At 32.8% G+C, this 24642-nt stretch overlaps 1 protein-coding gene across 2 annotated transcripts; it reads right to left on the bottom strand.

Annotated features, from left to right (window-relative positions):
• Positions 1–31: 31 nt before the first annotated feature.
• LOC143058763 (uncharacterized) lies at positions 32–23237 on the bottom strand. 2 transcript variants are annotated; one of them, XM_076232211.1, is made up of 10 exons: positions 23026–23237; positions 18196–18293; positions 17229–17365; positions 14830–14987; positions 14380–14499; positions 13651–14030; positions 7134–7195; positions 5834–5987; positions 3965–4070; positions 32–410 (listed from the first exon to the last, which is right to left on the bottom strand). In XM_076232211.1, the coding sequence occupies exons 1-10, from the start codon at positions 23129–23131 to the stop codon at positions 259–261; spliced, it is 1473 nt and encodes a 490-aa protein (XP_076088326.1). In that variant the 5' UTR covers positions 23132–23237; the 3' UTR covers positions 32–258. The 2 variants fall into 2 exon arrangements, with proteins under 2 accessions (XP_076088326.1, XP_076088332.1); XM_076232217.1 differs by lacking the exon at positions 23026–23237 and adding an exon at positions 22584–22667.
• Between the last annotated feature and the right edge of the window lie 1405 nt (positions 23238–24642).

Raw genomic sequence — 24642 nt, 5'->3', positions numbered from 1 at the left:
ACTGTTTGTTTTAGAATATTGTAACAACATCAAAATATCAAATTTATCATCTAACTTAAGAACATCTGTGTAAGTTAAATAGAGATGATGGTCTCTCATTAATAGTTGAAAACGGAATTAACGGTACGGAATATTTGTTCCAAACATATATACAAATGATTAAATGCAAGTAATTAAATAAACAACAACATGAAACTAACACAATTATATAAAGCAACATAACAAATTTAAAAGTCCAAGTGACGGCCAATAATAACTTCAAAGTTTGGTAACATGCTCTATATGGTAATATCCAGAATTGTCTGACTCCATAGAGCATAACTGTAAGCTTGTTATCGGCTGTGTTCCAAACAGCTGGTTCCTGTAATTGCTGTATGAACTGCGGTCTATTTCTCTGATATCAATTTCATCTACAAAGACAAAACATGTATACAACAATATAATATATAATTTTTGTAAAGCCACGTTTTGTAACTTAGTTATCCAATAAAGGGAAGGAAGATCTTGTTCTTCATCTAAGGTTACATTTCCAACTGGACGTATACCAGACCTATTATTTTCACGATTTCCTCTTTTGTAAGCGTTCTTGAAGTTATGTCAAGTTTCCAAGTGAATTGTCAGTACTTATTTCCGTTATCAAGCAGTTTATGTAACGCTCACAGAGACGATGTGTTGTTCAAGACTTTGTCTGCGGACCCATATTTATAATAAAGGTAGGGCGAGTTATTGGCAACATTAGGTTCCTTGAGAACAGATGCAGCATAAGTGTTCATAGACTAGTTGATATTTTTTTTAATTCTAATTTGTATCAACGACTTAACATTTTTTGCCCATGCGGAAAGAGTATCCATGTCCTTTTATACGTGTATATACTTTGCTTTATATACTAATGTGCTGATTTCATTAGTATTTCAGTTTTTATTTTGCAATTTATAGACTAAGCTTAATTATATTGGGGTCCTTTGGTTAACATATTTCACATGGAAGTGTTGTTATCAATGCTGAGGTCACCTGAAAAAACGAGCCTAACATCTGGATTATATATGAATGGAAACTAGCAATTATACAGTTTGAGACTGGAAGATGTAACTATTTAGATCCTGAAACATTCTTCTCGAAGTTGTTGAACCAAGTGATTTAAAATTGAGAGGTTTTTCCGAATTTTATAAATTATTGTTTTGACGTTACATCTAAGTCTGTGACTGGCTATATCTGTAATGATTAGCTGTATGATTGTATTTTTTTGATTGATGAAACTGTTTCAACACATAAGTTGTATAGAGATATTTATTTATTACAGTGCTACTTCAGACACTTGTCAAAAACAAGAGGATAAAAGAAACCAGATTATTTAATTTCACTTTCAGATATATTGATGATGTTCTTTTTATAAACAATCCGAACTTTTCTGATTGAGTTTCATTAATATATCCCCCTAGAACTAGAGATTAAAGAAACAACAGACACGGCTTCCTCCGCCTCATTTTTAGACTTATATCTCGAATTTATTTGACTTACACAGTCATCTCAGTACCAGAATCTTATGACAAACGAGACGATTTTAATTTTGAAATTATAAATTCCCACCACCTTAGTAGCAATATACCAACTTCACCTGCATATGGGATATATATTTCCCAACTTATTCGATATTCAGGAGCTTGCAGCTCTTACTTCGACTTTGTAAAACGTCATCAGTGTCTGAGTAGAAAGTTGATGAACCAGGGATATGTCCAAGAACGTCTCGTCCTTTTTCTAAAAAAGTTCATTGGAAGGTACCAAGACCTTGATAAATATTCCGTATCAACTTCATAAATAATACACGATGGTCTTGATGTATAGATTCTACGTACTGATGTTGTTCATCCTCTTAACAACTTGTTTTATAATTCTTTCATTTGTCTTTGTTCTATTATTAATATTACTTTTACTGTTGAATGGTTTTACTCTGTACTTTAAAAGATCCCGTCAGTATGATATTGTTCTATTTTATTTCATTATGATATATTTCTATTATGAATTACAAAATATGTTGAACCACAAACGTCAAAATCATTCAATCGCGTAGTGAAATTAACTATTTGTGGATTCAAATATAAATTCTATATATATAACTTTTGGACTATTTTCAATCTCGGTCTATTTCTGAAATTTATTCTTACATACTTTTGATTTTTTAACCCTATATGCTAACATTGCCTATGTAAATTTTAAAATTGTTTGTATGCACATTGAACGACAAATCTAATTGACGTAAAAATTTTCTGACGTCAGACACACAAATCAATGAATGTGTTTGTAGATAGATGTTTTTGTGTTCTGTTAAATTGTTCCTTTTAAAATTGTTATACGATGAAGACTGATGTACCCATATTTTGACTATTTCATTGATTGTGTCTGTTTAGTTAATGCATCAATGTAAATATAACGGAATTTGATGAGACTGTCATCAAAGTGAGAGGGTTAGCGTTATAAAACCAGGTTTATCCATTTTCTACACTTGAAAATGCCTGTACCAAGTCAGAAATATGACAGTTCTTGTCCATTCGTTTTTGATGCGTTTTGTTATTTGATTTTGCCATGTGATTATGGACTTTCCGAATTGATTTTCCTTTGATTTCAGTATTTTTGTGATTTTACTTTTTTCTATTCGAAAATGTTAGTGTTGAAGTTCAGTCTTTGTGTTATTCCGTTGTTTTCCTCTTATAGATGATGTGTTTCTCTCCGTATTAGTTTGCTACCGGATGTGTTATTGATTAATTGGGCTATGACTATTGAACAGCACTACAATACTATTGCATTTATCTAGCTAATACATCTTCATGCGAATGTGATAAATACCAAACAGCTTCTGTATAAATGGTGGACGGTGTCTGATAAAAAAAAATGTGGCTGTGACTAAACCATGCCTTAAATATTCATTCTATTTACTGTTCCCAGATGTCTAATCCAATTGTCTTCCTTTTGTCAACAGAGAGGTTAGTGTTGCAGGATTAGTAGTGCTAATCCTAAGATTAAATTTTTCAAGAGTCGATTCGATGACCAGTCTGATAAAAATGTCATAGACAATGTTATTTTGTGTTCATGACTGATCTGTGTCTGTATTTGCCTTTGTTGAGCCTAACCTTTGTTTCACTGACATATAGGTTATTCCATAATCCGTAAACCAAATTTGTTTATTTATAATTCAAATCACTGTTACAGATCTTACTCATATTTGGAATATTTCAACATCTGATTCGTAACGCTCCAAGACCAAATAATTTCACAGAAATCGGAAGTCTGAATTTGAATGCTGATTAAATTGATTGAAATAATTTATTTGGAACGAGATTTCCTGAAACATTTGTGGACCAAGCAATAAATTTTAAAAGAACATACAACATATTTACAATTGTTCAGTGTTTCTCCTTTAGTTAATGTTATAGAAATTAGACTTAAGTGTATTGTCAGAACTTAATTCTTTTGGCAAACCGTTTTAAACAAAACAACTGTTTTGCATGAGGACTTGTCCGCGAGGACAAAAACACCTTTGTCATTCAGGTAGGGCAAGTGCCTAGCATCATCAATGTAGAGTGACTTATATAGTCCAAAAAATGGATTTTTGTTTATATTGAATTGTATTCAACAACCTTACAACCTTTACCAAGTCGCTCGGAAAAATAACATTTCAACTGATATCGTATAACTAATTTCTCATTTAATATCCGCATAACTGTTGGCATCAACTCGAAAGTATGTAGACATGTTTATTCTGCTTCTTCTATACATAATATAAAAGCTTGCCACCGCCTGGAACAAAATCCTTTTAAAAATGATTTGGATAGATTTAGGAGGATGTAACAAACCAATCGGTCTCGAACATATTTGTTTTGCTTCTAAGTTATGAATATCTGGTTTGGTGTATCTAAAATTTTATAACCAATACCATCTGGTGTATGATTAACGTTTACATGATATTTACCTTGCTGATATTGTTGTTTATATCTCCAAACAACCCATATGTAGTGCAATAAATATGCCGCTGATCCCAAACAGAGCTCATTCACTGATGATGGTTCTAAAAACGTCTACAATTATAAAATAACAAAAATATTCAAACAAAAACAAATTTCGTTATTGGTAAAAATTTTCATAATTTTCAGGTTTTAATGCTGTTCAACTTCCCATTTGATTTATTTAGCCATCCAACTGTTTTGGTTTGGCCCCAACTAACAAGTATTTTGTAGACGAAATACGCGTCTGGCGTTCCACAAGATAATACGTGTGATTCCTTTGATTAGTTTTAGCCACAAAACAGCTAATGATATATACTAGAATTTAAGAAAATGAAAAAGCAAAACTTTTCTGTATCTTTTGTTGATTCATTCCTCTTCTATAAATTTAGAACTCTTCAACCAATGGTTCTGGTAGTAAAGAAATATAAGTCCGTTTGAAGGATATCATAACACATTGATTGATCGTAATAGAACATCTGTTTCACAGATAATCTCTTGTACATTTCAAAATGTCGTAGCTATAATCTGTCCGTTTTCCCTCTTTGTACCATCACCGCATTTACCCATCACTGATTTTCACATGTTAAAAGGTAATGTATACACGATGTGTACCAATAGTGAGCAAGAATCTGCTGAGGAACACTCAAAACCACCCAGGTTTCGAGGGGTTTTGTGTTGCTAAATCTTTTAAGTTTTCTATGCATTTTTAGTGAGCTATTTTGTCTTCTTGTCGTCTTTAGTTTATAATTAACCATAGCATTGTTAGTTATCCGGTTTTACTAAGGATTTCTAATGTCCCTTATTTTTTTAAAGATATTATCTCAATTATTCTTCCTTGCGGAACTCATGTGCAGCAAATAGTGGTTATTGAATATGAAAATAACCTTTTTTCAAGGAGTAGATAGAATTAGGCAGTATTTGTTTTCCTCTCAAATCGAAAATACAAATATCTTAAATTTACAAACCCAAGGCCAAGACATCGTTTTGGTAGAAACCAATATCAATATTTTGTGTTTTGCATATATTTACCTCATAGCTTTTTAATGCGTTACCTGGATTTATTGTAAGCAGTAAAGCAACATAAACATCTAAAGCCAAGGACGTATACACACAACAATACTTTGAGAACTTAATGACTATAACCCGTCAAATTATTTATGTATGTGCCTGTCCCAAGTCAGGAGCCTGTAATTCAGTGGTTGTCGTTTGTTTATGTGTTACATATTTGGTTTTCGTTCATTTTTTTACATAAATAAGGCCGTTAGTTTTCTCCTTTGAATTGTTTTACATTGTCTTATCGGGGCCTTTTAAACCTGACTATGCGGTATGGGCTTTGTTCATTGTTGAAAGCCGTACGGTGACCTATAGTTGTTAATGTCTGTGTCATTTTGGTCTTTTGTGGATAGTTGTCCCATTTGCAATCATACCACTTCTTCTTTTTTATATATAAGAACATTCAAAAATATAGTATACTTTGCTATAAAAGTGGTATTATATGGTCATGTTTGTATAAATTAACTATTTACAAAAGTATGAATTATTCGAAATACTAAGGATTTTCTGATCACAGACATAAATTACCGTAACCGTATTTGGCACACCTTTTTTGAATTTGAGTTCTCAATGCTCTTCAACTTTAAACTTTAACCGCTTTCAACTTTTTTGATGTGAGCGTCAGTGATCAGTCTTTTGTAAGAGAAACGCGCGTCTGGCATATCAAATTATAAGCCTGGTACCTTTGATAACATTTAAAGGTTACAGACCTGCGATTTGTACAATAATCTTTTTACACGTGTGGTAATAAATCATCTTAACTATACGTTTTAATATATTACATTTATCCTTGGCCACCATTCATTTCGTTTTGCTTTTTTTGGTTGCTGACAATCTGCAAAATGAGCCTTTAATTTTTCACCGGTCGCAAATCTCCGACCACAGGATAAACACTGTAGTCCAATGAAAAGCCTCTGTATATTAGGATCATTACGTCTGTAACAAAAAAAAGATGAATACATAATAGACCAATATAAGTGCTATTATATAGTACATAACACAAGGATAACCTACAACTGTAATTGTGTAGCTTAAATAGCATATTGAGCTTTTTACATACTATTTTACAGTTAATGAGTTGGAATATCTAAGTGTATCTTCCGTCTAATTTTACTACTCATGATATCAAATGACATTGACAACGAAAATAGTTTTATAAATTTAAAAGATTAGAATGTTTTCAGTTTATTTTCGATCTATGAGTTTGACTGTACCTCTGGTATCTTTTGCCACTCCCTTTCCACACACACATACACTAAAAAACCATACACACACATATAAATGTAACATTGTCTACTGATGGAAGAGAGGGACGAAAGATACCAAAGGGACATCAAACTCATAAATCTAAAACAAACTGACAACGCCATGGCTAAAAATGAAAAAGACAAACAGAAAAACAATAGTACACATGACACAACATAGAAAACTAAAGAATAAACAACACGAACCCCACCAAAAACTAGGGGTGATCTCAGGTGCTCCGGAAGGGTAAGCAGATCCTGCTCCACATGTGGCACCCGTCGTGTTGCTTATGTGATTACAAATCCGGTAAATAGTCTAATTCGGTAGGTCACATTCATGAAAGGGAAGGGGATTGTAGTTACGACGTAAGGAACATATCCGATATCATTTGTGAAACGGTTATTCCATAACGGTCAACCAACTCGTGATGGCGTCCGTAAAATTTACGAAGGGATGATTTCAACTTCACCATTTTGAACTCTTGGTTTAATAGCTTCCTTGTGAGCAGTAACCCTCTATCAAGAAAATCATGATAGGAAATGCAAGCACGGGAATATCGTATCAATTGGGAGATATATACCCCGTATGCAGGTGCTGCTGGAATGTTGCTACTTAGAAATGGAACGTTCACAATTGGAAAGCTGAAATCATCTCTTTTGTCGTAAAGTTTTGTTTTCAACCGACCCTCATTGTCAATTTCTAGATGTAAGTCAAGATATGAAGCCGACTTAACTGTATCTGTAGTATCCTTTATCTACTGTTTCAGTCGCAATTTTTTCTGTTTTAAAAGACTTACGATAAATGATAATAAAACTGATTTTTCCTTAAAATACTTACCGATTCAAATTACCGGGGCTAAAATCTGGAACCATGTCATAAATGATACACGAGGAAGTACCCTAAGGCAAAAAATAAAAAGGTTTAAATATCATCTCATGTACATCTTGTCATCTGTCTTTGACTTTTGGGTTTTGACTTCCGAATCTTTGATACGTTACTTTTTATTTATAAAACCTGCATCGTTTGTTTAGCTACAAAAATATAGCACACAGGCTGAACTGCGGTATACCACTGTTGCCTTTATATATCTTTTACCCCAACATCTACTATATGATATTATCACTTACTAGCACCCATATCGCCCCTTAAATATAGATCGTATTCTCAATTTACGATGATATCCTACCAAGTAAAGCATCCCTGCTTATGCTCCCACAGTGCTGATTCCGCGAGTCTGATATGTAACATTTCAGTTCTTCGGACGACTGCGTTGCCATTAAGAGTGGCATATAAACTCTTCAGTTTAAACCATTCAATTGAACCTGTACCATTGAGTGGTAATGGAACGTAAAACTTTACCAGAACCAAAGTACTAAGTGACCTTAACTATTTAATTAAAATAGAAGAATGTAAAACGTGTCCACCACAACCGTAAAAATTAACTTTGTCTATTTTATAAATGTGGAATTAAAGCAACCAAACCGTACTAAATTAACACAAGCAGTCAATGAAAGTGTACTGCGAAATGAGATCGGACGAGTCGACAACGTGTCTCCTGCTTTGCATTCATCACAGCAATATATAACCATATTCAATAAAAATGTCACAACCTCAAAAAGGAAATATTTGGCAAGCTAACACACAACTATACTTAACTATTAACTATCGTTAATTATCCATTTTTAGATGGTGACGTTCCTATGATGTTTATATATCTCAACTTGTACGATTCGCTCGTGTATGTAACAACGTATTAGATTTTAGCGAGAGAAATTTATGTATTAATTTACTGAAAAATTATTACACCAGGGTTTTCGATATCACAAACTAGTCAAACCATTTACTAAATTTTATCTTCGGTATAAGGAAATAATTCGTAAATATAACTCAACATGCAGACATCTTATTATTTTCTTTGGTAACATCTTCTGACATCAGACTCGGGTTTCTCTTGAATTGAATTTTAAATGTACGTATTGTTATGCGTTTACTTTTCTACATTGGCTAGAGGTATAGGGGGAAGGTTGACATCTCATAAACATGTTTAACCCCGCCGCATTTTTGCGCCTGTCCCAAGTCAGGAGCCTTTGACCTTGAAGGCATAAAACTTTGCTCAGTGCTCGGAGCACAAAAAACGTGCTCGAAACATGAAATCCAGCAATTTGATTGGTTGATTTTCGAGTTTGAGTACAAAAATCATGCTCGAAAGTTTTATGACCGTGAGGCCTGGTCTTTGTTAGTATTGTATGATTTCAATTTTAGTTTCTTGTGTACAATTTGGAAATCAGTATGGCGTTCATTATCACTAAACTAGTATATATTTGTTTAGGGGCCAGCTGAAGGACGCCTCCGGGTGCGGGAATTTCTCGTTACATTGAAGACCTGTTGGTGACCTTCTGCTATTGTTTTTTTCTATGGTCGGGTTGTTGTCTCTTTGATACATTCCCCATTTCCATTCTCAATTTTATCTTATACGTTCAGATATTTCACATCCAATATTTTATGGTAATATTCTTTACAAAGCACAACAATGTCAGTATTCACCTCAAAAGCTTACAAAACATTTAAACAGACTTATTAAGAAGGGATATAGTTACGATACTGTTGTCAGGTCACTAAAGATTGCATATTTTGGCTTTAATATTGATTACCTTATAGGGTCTTTGCATCGGAACTAAACACATTTATTTAAAAAAAACAGTTGTTGGCATGACACGGGTTATGTTCCTCTCATATATTTTATGATAGTACGATACTAAACCCCTAACGGGAAGGATTGTGCCTGATTTTCATATGATGAAGACATAATCTTTCAATCAGCTTAATTGAGGTCTGGAGCTAGCATGTCAGTTAACTTCTAGTAGTTTATTGTTATTTATGTATTATTGTCATTTTATTTATTTTCTTTTGTTACATCTTCTGACATCGGACTCGGACTTCTCTTGAACTGATCTTTAATGTGTGTATTGTTATGCGTTTACTTTTCTACATTGGCTAAAGGTATAGGGGGGGTTGAGATCTCATAAACACGTTTAACCCCGCCGCAATTTTGCGCCTGTCCCAAGTCAGGAGCCTCTGGCCTTTGTTAGTCTTGTATGATTTTTAATTTTAGTTTCTTGTGTATAATTCGGAGTTAAGTATGACGTCCATTATCACTGTGCTAGTATACATATTTTTTAAGAGGCCAGCTGAAGGACGCCTACGGGTGCGGGAGTTTCTCGCTACATTGAAGACCCATTGGTGGCTTCGACTGTTGTCTGCTCTATGGTCGGGTTGTTTTCGCTTTGACACATTTCCCATTTCCTTTCTCAATTTTTTTTTTCTTTTTTTTCTAAAGTTATAAGATCGCGAAAATGTGCTCTAATGAGTTGAGAAATCGACATATCGTATCTGTCAAACAATAAGGGTAGGTGCCCGTTACAGTCATGTGGTGTCGATTTCAATAGTTTTTCCTCATTACTGTGTGGGGAAATCTGTTAATGAAGATTTTATAACCCGTTTTGGGTGTGACTTTTTACCCCAATATACCCCAACATACCCCAATATACCTCAAAAAACAGTTTTAACCTAATATCATTGAATAATTATATCTTTTCATGCATTTCCATGTTATTTTAACACCAATACTACATTATTTTATAAATATATTTAATTTTAAATCACTTTTTCCTCGTAACTTGTCCAATTCATGTCAGCCGCTTACGATCGCAAAATGACTTTTGACCCCAATATACCCAAATATACTCCAATAAAACGTTTTAATGCAATATTCATGTTGTGGAATGATATTTTACCCATATTTATTTTAAAAAAACAACCCTATGCACATTTGTGTGTATTTACAATTGTCGAAAATTGAAGAAGTTCCGTATTTAAACAATAATTTAACAAGTGTTCCGGTTATTTTATCTGACAGCAAAGGTCGATGTTTACAAAATCAACTTAATTTCCGAAATTCAATTAAATGCTGTTATAAATCAGGAGCTACTACAAAAGAACAGTTTAATTTTTTGAAGCAAAATTTAGCAGAACTTATAAATCAGTATACTAACTTTATATTGTTTGTGTGGTTAGGGACGAACGATTTAACTGAGAGAACGGGATGGCAGTATTTCTTTGAAAAGTAGTAGGAATGACAGTGTAAATCATATTTATTCGATCTACAAAGAAATTTACTTTTTCGTTCGTAATTTCGAAAATGTCAAACTTATTTATATAGAAGTTCCGGTATATTCTATTTATTGGTGGAACGTTTTCCATAATCATTGAAATCCAGAACAATTTCGTGAAGATGATCTGTGTCTACATACTCAAATAGAGCAGTAAATATTTATATTCGTGACATCAACCGTATTTTACATGTACATTCCCCAAGTTTGTCACAAACACAAACAGTAAATATCATCATGTGAAATGTAATAAAAGGCTATATATTCAGCCAAATTCTGAAATATTTGTTCGGGCAAATGTGCCGAAACATTTATCTGTTGGTCTTCAAGGTATTTATCTACAAACAATGTGTTTTCTTTAGGAAAAGGACTGCTTCTTGCAAAAGCGTTAGTCACTGTGTCAATTGATAAAACTATTCCTTTGAAGATAATGAACCCTACAAATACAACAATTTCAGTCTCTAAAGGGTCAACCTTGGCGAACTTTCAGATATTGAATGCTGACTTTAGTGTTATAACTGAATACATTAAATGTCCCCCTGTAGTTCAAAATGTACGGATTGGATCCACTCATCCGATTATTTCAACGAGTAAAAACAATGAATTTAGGGATGAAACTAAAACAGTGTTTTTGTCGAATTTTAGTATTCCTGAACCATTAAATCCGGAACAAACAACGCAATTAACTGACTGTTTATATGAAAACAAAGACATTTTCGTCACAAAAGAAAATCCTGATCTAGGGTTCTCAACTTATAGTGTGAACATGCACGAGAGAAACGTATAAATTGAGTCAAACGCCTTCCGAGGAAGCAGAGAGTTACGTTACTGCTAAGCATTAGAAGTTGGAATCGTCATATATTCACATCCGAAGACGTGTATCTGTCTCGATATCTAGGAAACGATCAAGATAAGATAATCTTCTATTTTCGATAGTATTCTTAGTACTTAATTTATTAGAAATTAGTTCTATCAAAACTTTTGATTTTTCAAACCTGTATACCACCATTCCCCATGTGAAATTGAAAAATCGCCTAAAAGAAATAATCCACAATGCCTTTCAACATAAAAATGGTAGCATACGCTATAAATGTATTACTTTAGGATTTCATAAGGAATATTTCGTTAATAGTGACAAACAAAAAGGTAAAACGTGCTACACAAAAGAACAAGTGGTCAGTATGCTGGAGTTTCTTATCGACAACATATTTGTTGAGTTTGGAGGTAGACTTTTTCAACAAACTGTCGGCATTCCTATGGGAACGAACTGCGCGCCTCTCCTTGCTGACCTCTTCTTGTTTTCATATGAATCGGAGTTCCTTCAGACACTTGTCAAAAACAAGAAGATCAAAGAAGCCAGGTTATTTAATTTCACTTTCAGATATATTGATGATGTTCTTTCCATTAACAATCCAAACTTTTCTGATTGGGTTCCATTAATATATCCACCAGAACTAGAAATTAAAGAGACAACAGACACGGCTTCATCCGCCTCATTTTTAGACTTATACCTCGAAGTTGACATACACAGTCATCTAAGTACCAGAATCTATGACAAACGAGACGATTTTGATTTTGAAGTTATCAATTTCCTCCACCTTAGTAGCAACATACCAACTTCACCTGCATATGGAATATACATTTCCCAACTTATTCGGTATTCAAGAGCTTGCAGCTCCTACTCAGACTTTGTAAAACGTCACCAGTGTCTGAGCAGAAAGTTGATGAACCAGGGGTATGTCAAAGAACGTCTCGTCCTTTTTCTAAAAAAGTTCATCGGAAGGTACCCAGAACTTGTTGATAAATATTCCGTATCAACTTCACAAATAATACACGATGGTCTTGAAGTATAGATTTTGCGTACTGACGTTGTTTATCATCTTAATTACGTGTTATATTATTCTTTTATTTGTCTTTATTAATATTACTTTTACTGTTGTCTGTTTTTAGAGATATCCTTTTGACGTAACTCTGTGCTTATGTATCCCATCATACTTTGAACGACAAAATTATTTTATGATGTGACTCTGTACCTATGTATCTTGTCATACTTTGAATGACAAAATTATTTTATGATGTGACTCTGTACCTATGTATCTTGTCATACTTTGAATGACAAAATTATTTTATTCATTAATATTACTTTTACTGTTTACCAACTTTTTTTGTGATATACATTTTACGTGACTCTGTACTTATGTATCACGTCATACTTTGAACCACACTATTATTTTATTTATTATTATTACTTTAACTGCTAAGTCAGTGTTTGTTATATCTATTTTGCGTGACTGTATTTATGCATCCCGTCATACTTTGAACGACAAAATTAGTTCATGTCTACCTGTGCGAATTTCAAACGCGCAATTTTACACCAGTACCCATACCCTCCTTCCTTGACGGGTGCATTTTACATAGACAAATATAATCGTATAATATAATCAAAATGAGGATGTTAATTTGATGTATGCCTTTTTGTGCTTCTTCGTTACATTTGTTGTTTTTATAGTGATTAAGATGATAACACAATGTTGACTGCTGTACCCCTATTTTTGACATTTTTACCTATTATGTCTGTTTGTTTTGTTCACGCATCGGTGACTATATAATGGAATTTGATGCGACTGTCATACAAGTGAGAGGTTTAGCTAGCTATAAAACCAGGTTCAATCCACCATTTTCTACATTTGAAAATGCCTGTACCAAGTCAGGAATATGACAGTTCTTGTCCATTCGTTTTTGATGCGTTTTGTTATTTGATTTTGCCATGTGATTATGGACTTTCCGAATTGATTTTCCTCTGAGTTCAGTATTTTTGTGATTTTACTTTTTGAAGCTCACATGGATATATGAGATGTCAGCACTCCTTTAAAACTGGTTACTGAGTGACAGGACATTCGATTTGATTTTCTAATACTAAAAACCTTCTGAATAAAAGATAATTTAAGCAAAATCCATGCTTTTAATTTTTATTAAATGTCAACAAATATATTATTTTTCACTACCTAACCAACTGAATAAATAGCCACTGTGATTTATCAATATTCCTATTTACGGTTTGCAAACTTAATTAATAAATTAATGAATATGGCTGGGATTAAAAATCAAGTATCTTTAATGACCTCTATCTTAAGGTTAAAATAAACAAAAATGCCTATGAAAGACTACGCTTGGAAACAAATTACCTCTTTAGAATCATCATTGGCATCATGTATGTCTCGAGACTGTGCATATGAATTGGATTCTCGACTCATTCCGGATTCACTTTCTCCTCGACGCATCTCCTGTTTATCAGCATTAATGAACATTTGAATATCCGATTTTCTAGACTCGCTGTGCATATTTGATGAATTGGGAAGTTGATATTGACCATAAGAACAGGATGCTTGTAATGATGTATCGAATCCTTGAACAATGTTAGATTTACTCTGCTCCCGGAATGTTTCAGATGTAATTGATACTTGATGTATATCAGCTGTATTTGATTTTGGAGATATCTCCAACATACTTGAGCCTCGACACAATTCAAATCTTATAGATTCTTCCTCATCCATGTCATCCTCGTCTTGAAAAAAAGCAAAAATAAAATATCACAAACTGAGCCATCAAAATAAAGATATCATGTAGTATACACGACTGCTGTTTCAAGTAAAAATAAATTTCATTGTATTAACTACAAGATTTGGATTATGCGTGAATAGTAAGGGGTTGGTAACATCAAAACGATCAGAGTTCATGTAAAAGACTTCATCTTAAACAAAATCCCACAAGGTGTCGTACATCAAGTATAGGTAATACAGTTTATGCATGCAGTTCCGAGTTTTGTGTTGTTTTTATCGAGTAGTGTAAGGTTTTGTAATAAAAGGTTAAACATATAAAATATTAACACAACAAAAAGTTTGTACATAAAGTACCTTCAATAAGTTCAAGCCAGTCTTCCAGTTGAGTTATCTTGGCAATGGTAAGATGGGGATTAAACCGTCCTTCGTTTTTAAATGGAGCGCCATTAGCTTTACAGCAATCTTCAAACATCACTAATATATAAATTTGATAAAGTGTAAAAATAACAAAGACTAACAATTTAAAGCAAAAGAATGTAAATATTAAATTGCATACACATTTTTGATCGAATAACCTATTGTGCAGGTAAGGAATATTCTGGGATTTATACAATCATATGATGAAATGCTATAATATATACTAGCAAATTATTTGTGCCATTGACATTTCGTACTATGCAAACACGTTTTTTTTTCTATAAAAAGATAATTTTTAGTTGCTTTATACATTATCATCTTAGAATGTCTGCAGTTCTGACAAGAAAGCATGCTTAAAAATAGAAGATTTGGATATGAAATACTTACCACCTAATCTTTGTAAACGAAAATAATTCTTATCTCGTTGAAGTTTTGCAAATACTACTCTGTTACTGAAGTTACCAATGCCTCTAAAAGTTAAATTGAAAATATCCATGTTTTCTTTCTTAAACTGTTCAACACAGTCATCCAAGGTTTTCTTCATTCTACAATTAATCACATAAATAAAAAAGCAGTTCAGATTTTAAGTAAAATTAAAACTGATGCCGGTGTAGGGCAAAACTTCGAAAAACGGCAGACATACAATTACTCTACAAAACCTTACATTGAAGACTTGAGACCGAGCATCATGAACGCCACCAAAGTCGGAGGTGATCTCTTTGGGCTCCAAAATTTAAACAGACCCTACTCTACATGTTTTATCCGTCTTGGTGCTTGTGTAAGCACACATTCTTCCATAATGTCACTTTTGAAAAAAAACGGATGGGATTGTGGGTACGACCATTTGGACAACAGTAGTATCGACTAAGTGCTTCAGTCAATCGAAATAAGTTTTACAGCTCTTCTATAAAAGCATGCAATGCAAACCTTTGATCAACCTGCTTGCTATGTATGTTTGGATGTTTGTAAATAACATGTAGAATAGTCCCAACTGAAAAAAACTACCTACATGTACAAGAGTCCCAGGTTTCAGTCTGTTTCAGTCTGTTTACTATATACTGGAATTTGATTGGACTATAAACATTAACTTCATATGTTCAATCAAACCCCAATATATATAAAACAGTCTGAAACTCCGCCTACCTATTGTTTGGCTTTTGCAAACATCCAAGCAAATATAACAAGCAAGTTTTGTTTTGCATGTTTTTATAGAAGAGCTGTAATATAAATTTTGTCCGTCCGAAGCATTTTTCTCGGTTTATCTAAGAGTGCATTTCTTTTAAACCAAAATTTGGTAAACGTTGTGTTGCGTTTGTTATCGTATGATGTTCAATGCTAAACGCTACAAAAGTAGAAACAATACATCGTTAAATCAGTGTTTACTGACCTTGTTTGAACTTATTAAATGTAGTTCCATCAATCAACATACGTAACAAATACATATGGCCCGAGAACACAGTTAATTCGCAGTGCATTTCTTTTCAAACTATCTCAAACAGAATTTACAGTGTAGTGTACTACTATCGGGACAAACAATATCAAAACTATAGAAAAGTCTACCAGCTCTAACTCAAAATATTGACAATTCTGTGTTAAGGGGGGTCTAAAATTCAGTTTGACAGTTTCAGACATACTATTTTTTTACCTTTTTTAACTAAACAAATCAGCATTCAATTTTTTTAAACATGTTATTTCATCCCCTTCCTTAATATTTCATGCACGAAGTACGAAGTATCAAGAAATAAATAGGGAAAGTGTATGAAAAAAAATTGCAAGATATACACTGTTTACACTATGGACTATATTCGTAAAGGACGATAACTATGTCCTCTGACCATGGACCCCTTCCAAAAATCTCGCATCCATTGCCTTGATTTAGCAAGGTATTCTTTCATACTTTTGTTACGTTTATATGCTGTGATAGGCACTTGTGTAAAAGTTTCACTGCATTGTTTGTCTTTTTGCAGATTGTTCCAATGTTTGTTTTAAACGAGAAAAAAAACCACGTACAGATAATTGATTCAAAGTTGAAGTTAGAAACACATGTAGCGTTTGTACTAACAAACAACAAACGACTAACTGTAGATGCATCTTTAGCGAGTGCAAAGTTTGCCAAAGTTTATGTAAACTTTGCAAACGTATGTTAGAAACGAATGATCAAAACATATGCGCGCTTAGCCGTTTGGAATGTTTGTGTAAGAAAGAAATGCACTCTTAATCTGGAACGCTCAAACCAAAACATTTAAAACCAGAGTCGTTTTCAATTCGTTAGGAGCTAAGTGAAATAAACTTAATAGAAAACAAAATCCAGCTGAGGTCAACCTTGTCTGAAGGAGTTGTCACGGGAGTTATTAGAAATTTCTGAGTTTATCAGTACCGAAGCGCTGTAGTAATTTTTCAATATATCAGTACCGAAGCGCTGAGCTCATGACCCCGTCCGGGATTATCAGTCTACAATAAATAGTATCAAACCAGCTCTAGTAAATAGAAATAATACTCCTTAAAAAAGTGCGTTTCTGGATTTACCTTTATTAGAAACGATCAAATCAAAATAAAAGGATAGTACTTCATATAAACAAGTAAATGCATGAAGATAAATGTCTCGTATTCACTTAAACTAGAATATCATTTTTACAATTAAATATTCCTGTGTTTCGCTTTCACAGAGTTAATGCTTTTCACATTCTTTAAATCATTTCACAAAAAAAATTTGATTTCGATATATGTTTAGGCATGCAATACTTTTCACAACCTATTCATATAAGCCAATATATATTAACACCCACCTGTTTAAATCGTCTTCTGTTTCCAAACATGCAACTCGTAGTGTAATGTGAGCACAGGAAAGTTGGACATGAGCCAGTTCCAAAATTTCATTTCTCTTCTTCATTTCTCTTTGAACTTCAGCAATCTTTGTTATAATCTAATAATTTTTAATATCTAAATTTTATTTAATCAAAAATATCGAAGCTGCATTTTGATAAAAAAAAAAAAACATAACATTGTCAAAGATAATCATTGTGTTTGATAAATTAAGCAAAAAAAGTTATTTTATTAATAGGGTCATTTCATTCACTTCCGGATTAAAAAATAAACTGTCTACCATTAACTCGAATACATATATACCGTATACATTTTAGAATCACCTTCCAATATGTATGTTTGTCATTTTGCTAAGTTTCTCCTTTTACCTTATCTAACACCGGACTCAAACTCCCTTTAAACTGAGTTTTAATGTGCGTATTGTTGTGTGATGTTTTTTTTATTCCACATTGGCTAAAAGATTAGGGGAGGATTTAGATCTCACAAAACATAATATTTCCGACGCATTTTTGCGCTTGTCAAAGTCAAAAATCTTTAGTCTGTGCTAGTCCTGTTTGCTTTTTTAAATTTTGGTTTATTATTCTATGTTTCGGAGTTAAAGTGTGGCGTCCTTTCTCGATAAACTAGTATATATTTGTTTAAGGAGCCAGTTGGAGTCCGGGATTTTCTCGCTGTGTTGAAGACCCATTCGTGGCATTTGGCTGTTTTCGGCTCTTTAATATATTACACAGTGGGAATATACAAATATCAACAAATAAATGAGATAAAAAGTATTAAATATATATACACACTAAAAAGAATATAAACTAATAACTACAAAAGAATTATATTTTATCTTCAAATTGATCAAAATCCTGGAATTAATGAGTGAAGAACAAAAACCCCACCTTATAACCATGCAACTACATTAAACAAGTCTATACAACCTACCTCTGGATTAGTTATTTGTAGTGAAATAAAATGGGTAGGCCTTTTCCTTCTGCTCCTGTCAACTTGTCTTGTATCTTTCTGTGCTAATTTCTCATTAACTGAAAGCATAACAGAAATAATAAAATTGAGAATGGAAATGGGGAATGTGCCAAAGAGACAACAACCCGACCATAGAAAAAAACAACAGCAGAAGGTCACCAACAGGTCTTCAATGTAGCGAGAAATTCCCGCACCCGGAGGCGTCCTTCAACTGCCCCCTAAACAAATATATACTAGTTCAGTGATAATGAACGCCATACTGATTTCCAAATTGTACACAAGAAACTAAAATTAAAATAATACAAGACTAACAAAGGCCAGAGGCTCCTGACTTGGGACAGGCGCAAAAATGCGGCGGGGTTAAACATGTTTGTGAGATCTCAATCCTCCCCCTATACCTCTAGCCAATGTAGAAAAGTAAATAAGCATTAGAAACTAAGCATTATTAAGCACCATTGCTGTCATGACAGCTTTGCACATTGACGTACTATCGATACCACAATTTCGACAATTCACGTTATTCTGTTTTTCTCTATTATACATCTTCACCCTTAATACATTTAAATACATGATTTTTTATTAGATGATATTTATCAGCTCTGAAATAGCTTTCAGTAACTTATAAGAACTATCAGATATGTGCCTTGTTCTTTTTTTTTTTTTTTTTTAAGTGGTTTGTGTCGATATTGTATAGTGTGTTCTTATGATGTGCTGTTACACCACTGTGTGTAGAAGGGGAATGCCCACAAACATCTGGAATCCAGCAAAATTCTGTACATTCCTATACCAAAGTAGGAGCCTGTAGTTGTCGTTTGTTATTGCATTTCGTGTTTGTTTTTCGTATTGTTTTTTTTTCTTATAAATGGCCGTTAATCTGATCTTTCGAACCGCTTTTCATTTAAAAATTTCGGAGTCTTTTACAACACGTTTTTTGTGGATTGTGTTTAGCCACTTTCTGATGGCCATACGGCGTATACAGTTGCTATCTTTTTTTTATCATTTGAAGTCTAAGGGAAAGTTGTCTCAATGCTATTCATACACTGTCTACTTATTTGTAAACATTATTACTGCAACAAGCCTAACTCCTGAATACAAATACAATCGCAAAGTGATATTTAGTGTAATTTTGATATTGGGCTCGTTAAGGGAAGTAAGACAGATATAAATGTATTCCTTACTTTTCAATAACAATAATTGTAGCAATTTCAACTTTTAATGAATATTAATTATGATAAAAATGTGTGTAATGATAAGAAAGAGTATACTACTTTTAAAGATTGTAACACATGTACTAAGATGTTAAACAGTTCTATTACAACTGAGGAGGTGGTTATTGCAGCAAAATTTTTGAAGAATAATAAAGCAAGTGGTTCAGATTGTATTACAAATGAAATGTTACAAATATCTTGTTATATGAATATTGATGTTTATGTAAAATTGTTTAATCTTATTCTTAATACTGGTATCTACCCAACTTTATGGAGAAAAATTTTTATTAAGCCCATTTTAATGTGTTTTAATGATCCATCTCATTATCGAGGTATAGCCCTTTCAAGTTGTTTGGGAATTTTTTTTCTAAAAGTTTTATATAACAGATTAGAAAAGTATCTTGAAGGAAATGAACTTATTTGTCGTGAGCAAATTGGATTCAGAAAGGGAAGTCGAACAAGTGATCATGTTTTAAAACTAAAAACTATAATTGATAAAGCATTTAAATCATCAAAACAGATATATGCCTGTTTCATTGATTTCAGGAAGGCATTTGATACTATTAATAGAGATGCCCTCTTTTACAAATTGTCTTATTACAACATAGATGGTCCCTTGTTTAGTATAATGAAAGATATGTATAAAGAGGTTTTGTACTCGGTAAAGATCTCGGAAGGTATCACTGATTTTTTTAATTCCTCAGTTGGGGTAAAACAAGGGTGTATTTTAAGCCCTACATTATTTTCTTTATATATTAATGATTTACCATCTATTTTTGACTCAACATGTGAACCACCCAAGTTAAATGATAATGATATATCATGTCTGTTATACGCTGATGATTTAGTCCTTATTTCTGAATCGGCTAATGGCTTACAAAAATGCCTTGACAAGCTTAGTTTATATTGCACTAGTTGGGATTTAACAGTAAATATTGACAAAACCAAAGTTATGATTTTTAACAAATCAGGTAAAAAACTTACAAAAGACAAGTTTGTTTTTAGTGATAATATTTTGGAACACTGTACAGAATATAAATATTTGGGTATACTGTTTAAACCATCTGGTAGTTTTACAGAAGCAGTGAGACTTCTTTGTAAAAAAAGCCTCAAAAGCTATATTTTGTATTAGAAAACTGTTATTTTCTGAAGATATCAATGTATTACCTCACTTAAAGCTTTTTGATGCTTGTGTTAAACCTATACTTCTTTATTGTAGCGAAGTTTGGTCTCTGTATATGATAAAAGATATTACAAATCTAGAGTCAAAATATTGGTCATTGGCTACCATCAAAGTCCAAATTAAATTTGCAAAAACTTTAATTGGAGTAAATAAATCAGCTGTCAATTTAGCAGTACCAGATGAACTTGGTATGTATCCAGTTTTTATAGAAGCTTTAAAACTGTCAATTGGCTTCTGGTTGCATGTGATAAAATCTGATAACAATTGTTTACTAAAAGATGTATATTTGTTCCAACCTGCAATTAACCAATGGAGTTGCTAAAAAGATTGAACAGTTACTTGCTACATTAAATTTTTCACATGTTTGGAAAAATCATGATACTATTTCAAAAAGGCGTTAATTATATGCAATTCATACCAAACTTAATGATAGGTATCTTAATTATTGGAAAGAACATATATTTTGTGATAATAAATCAGTACATGGTAATAAGCTGAGAACATATAGACAGCTTAAAGAAAATTATAAATTGGAAACCTATTTATTGTTAAATATAGACAGAAAAGTAATAGGGCATTTTGCTAAAATTCGTCTTAGTAATAGTGTTCTTAGAATTGAACAAGGGCGTCACACTAAAACCCCTGTAGAAGAAAGAATTTGTCCTTTGTGTCTCTTAGAAGTAGAAGATGAATTTCATTTCACTTTAAAATGTACAAAACTAAATATAATTAGAGACCAACTGTTTTCCAAAATTAGTGAAATAGTTCCCTCTTTTTTTCAGTATGACTAATAAAGCAAGATTTTAATTTTTGTATACGTGTGTTGAGACTGATATAATTAGAATTATTGTTAAATTTAAGCGACATGTACATTTCTAGAAATGCTTTATTAAGCACTAAATAACTTTGTGGTACCACCTCCTCATATAATGTTTATAAATTTGGTCTGATATATATATGTTTGTATGTTTGTGTATAACAAATTTGTATTGTCTTGGTATCAATCCTGTAATTTTTTATTTTAAACCAATAAAAATTACTTACTTACTTACTTACTTACTTACTTACTTTTAAAGTTTAAGACAAACGTCTGAAAAAATATCAATTTTGTTAAATTGGCGGGTAAACTGGCATTTCCCAAGTATTAAAGAGGAGCGAAAGATACCAGAGGGTCAGTCACGCTCATAGATTAAAAAAACCTGACAACGCCATGGCTTAACAATAAAAAGATATACAGACAAATAAAAGTAAACAGGACACAACATAAAAGACTAAAGAATAAGCAACACGAAAAATCTGGGGTTGAACTTAAGTGTTCCGGAAAGGGTAAGCAGATCCTCCACCACAAGTGGCACCCGTCGAGTTGCCCATTTGTGAAACCTTCCATACAAAAGTTAATATATTTCTGACATTGAATATATGCCCATGTATGAAAATTACATGACGTACGTTTCTTAAGAATCCGTACCTTTGAATATCTAAAAACATGTAATTTATTAGGTTGTAAGAGCGTTGATTGTGCGCACACATAAAGTATGTCGCGCTTTCGAGCATTAAACAAAATGATTTCCAACATGTGCTTCAGGTCAACGCTATACATATGATCGCCAATAAATTAACAAAAAGAAGCATAACTATGACTATTACAGAATATTGACTTTTTCATTAAGTAATTCAAATTGAAATATATGCCACAAAATATTCAAGTTTTAAAAGCATAGTTGTGTCACCCTAAACATGCATGACTTATTTTGCCACTAAACGTTTAACAACTAAAAATCAACCAAATTTTACATTTGTGCTGGTGTGTAATTCAAAACTATTTCAAAAAAATGTAATAACACATGCAATGGCATAATAAGCGTGTAAATTATTAACGTAGTGACATGTTTATTTTTATACTTATGCATTTGTCGTGTTATTTGTTTACAGGATATACAAAACATGTGATATCGTACATCTACACACTCTTTAAAAAAAGATTAAAATATCCAGAGTACATAAATAAATCAGTGCGAGAATGAAACTGCTATCACTTATTATTGGGTAAAACGGAACAGTATTGTATGTATAGGGCTTTCACGGTTAACAAAATTAACGAATATGTCCTATTAGAATCGAAATAATTCATGGCAACCGTAGATTTTGTTTTCAACGCTCAGTGTAAAATAATCGAATATAAATGCCCAACCCATGGTTAAATGAAAACAAATTTATCTACGGCTGCCATGAATTATTTCTCAATTTTTCGAAGTCGGGGAGAGAATGAATTTTATTTCGGAGATCAGGGGCGTCGAGAGACTCCCCTACCTCACATAAATTAAAAATCGTATAGCCGGGTAGTAATTATTTATGATTTTAAAATTCTTTAGAATATTCTTTTTGTGATTGACTTCTTACCTTCTTTTGGTTGGTTTGGTATCTGACGAAATCTCTCTTTTTGCTGTAATTCTCGTTTTCTAATCAGGTCTTCTACAGCTGATACAGTTTTCTGGAAGTTTGACATTTTACGTTACTGCTGTGTATTAAATGCAAATCACAGTTATTATATGTAAAAACTATGCAAGTAACATAAGTTAACGAACTCAATGATGGTGTAGTCATTAAGGGTCAAAATTTGGCACACACACTATTTTGACGTCACTCTCTTGTCTCTTGAGGGTTTCAATGAAGAAAGTACATTTAGGTTACAAGGAAGTAATTATTTACATAGGCGACAATGGTAGCCTTATTTGGTCCTGCCTTTTCACTATCAAAGATCCATTAAAAAAAAATTCGAATTCTGAATTATCAACACCTTTGGGTGTAATTGCAATGGTCAAACACATATGGTGCCGCAGCTTTTTTGATAGAAAAATGGCATTTTTTAAGGGTACTCAACGGTTCCGGAATTTTCAAAATAGTATGAATGAAGAACACCCCTTGCTTAATTTGGCACAGAAAATGTTGCTTGTCTTAGAGAGTTTTCTCTAAATTTCTCGCTATTTCTACACCAATGGCCAACACCCATTTCTCACCATTTCAATTTTAATTTTTAATTACCAAGGCAGCAGAAAATAAATTTACTTCTACCTATTATCTTGTATGTAAAATCTAGATGGCGCCAGTCATCTTTATTTACTTCCTTTTAACCTATAGCACCAAATGTGTTATCAACTTGGAAACTTGAAAAATAATCAACATAAAGTGTTTGTGGTAACATGTCTGTTTCTCAATAACCATCACAGGTTTAGTAAATTTTATTGAATTTTTGGAATAATTGTTCACGTCAAAATGCTAGATTTCTGTTGGTAATAGGAGGGTGATCATTTTCTTCATCACATGTCAAATACTCTATTACCCTTCACACCAATAGATGTTATTCAACCACTAACCAATCAATGCCCTTCACTGAAATGATTGATCATTTGTGTGTTTTATTTATTTATCTTTAATATGGATGGTTGTCATATACAAGACGTCATTGTTAATTACCTTCAAGTTAAATTCAAATGTAATAGAAGACAGAATAATAAGTAAAAAAAAACATCGCTTAAAGTAGATCATTACCTCTTGAAAAGACGTCGAGAACTTTAACTTTGCCTGGTTTGACAATGTTTCTAACACCCTCTCTCAGACTGCTATGTTCTATTTATATAGTAAGTAAGTAAGTAATGACTTTATTTAAAGGGGGTGACTCAATTAGCTTTCGCCAATCTACCTTGAGGCCCAACAAAGAACAAACAGTACAAATATTACAAAGCTTACAGTTTCTAACATATTATGTAAATGCACTACTCATGCTAACTATAGATTGTCTGTAGCACAAGAGAAAAATGAATTCATATATATATAGCGGGACGGCTGCAGTGCAGGCGATTTGGTGTCACGATATCACAGTAGCATGGGTTCGAATCCCGGCGAGGGAAGAACCAAAAATTTGCGAAAGCAAATTTACAGATCTAACATTGTTGGGTTGATGTTTAGACAAGTTGTATATACATTATGTACACAGCCATGTATCACCATCATTGATGG

Source organism: Mytilus galloprovincialis, chromosome 1 (assembly GCF_965363235.1).
Source record: "Mytilus galloprovincialis chromosome 1, xbMytGall1.hap1.1, whole genome shotgun sequence".
NCBI classification, from domain to species: Eukaryota; Metazoa; Mollusca; class Bivalvia; order Mytilida; family Mytilidae; genus Mytilus; species Mytilus galloprovincialis.
Note: the sequence above shows the minus strand (reverse complement) of the source record. Positions and strands in the feature narration are given on the sequence as shown.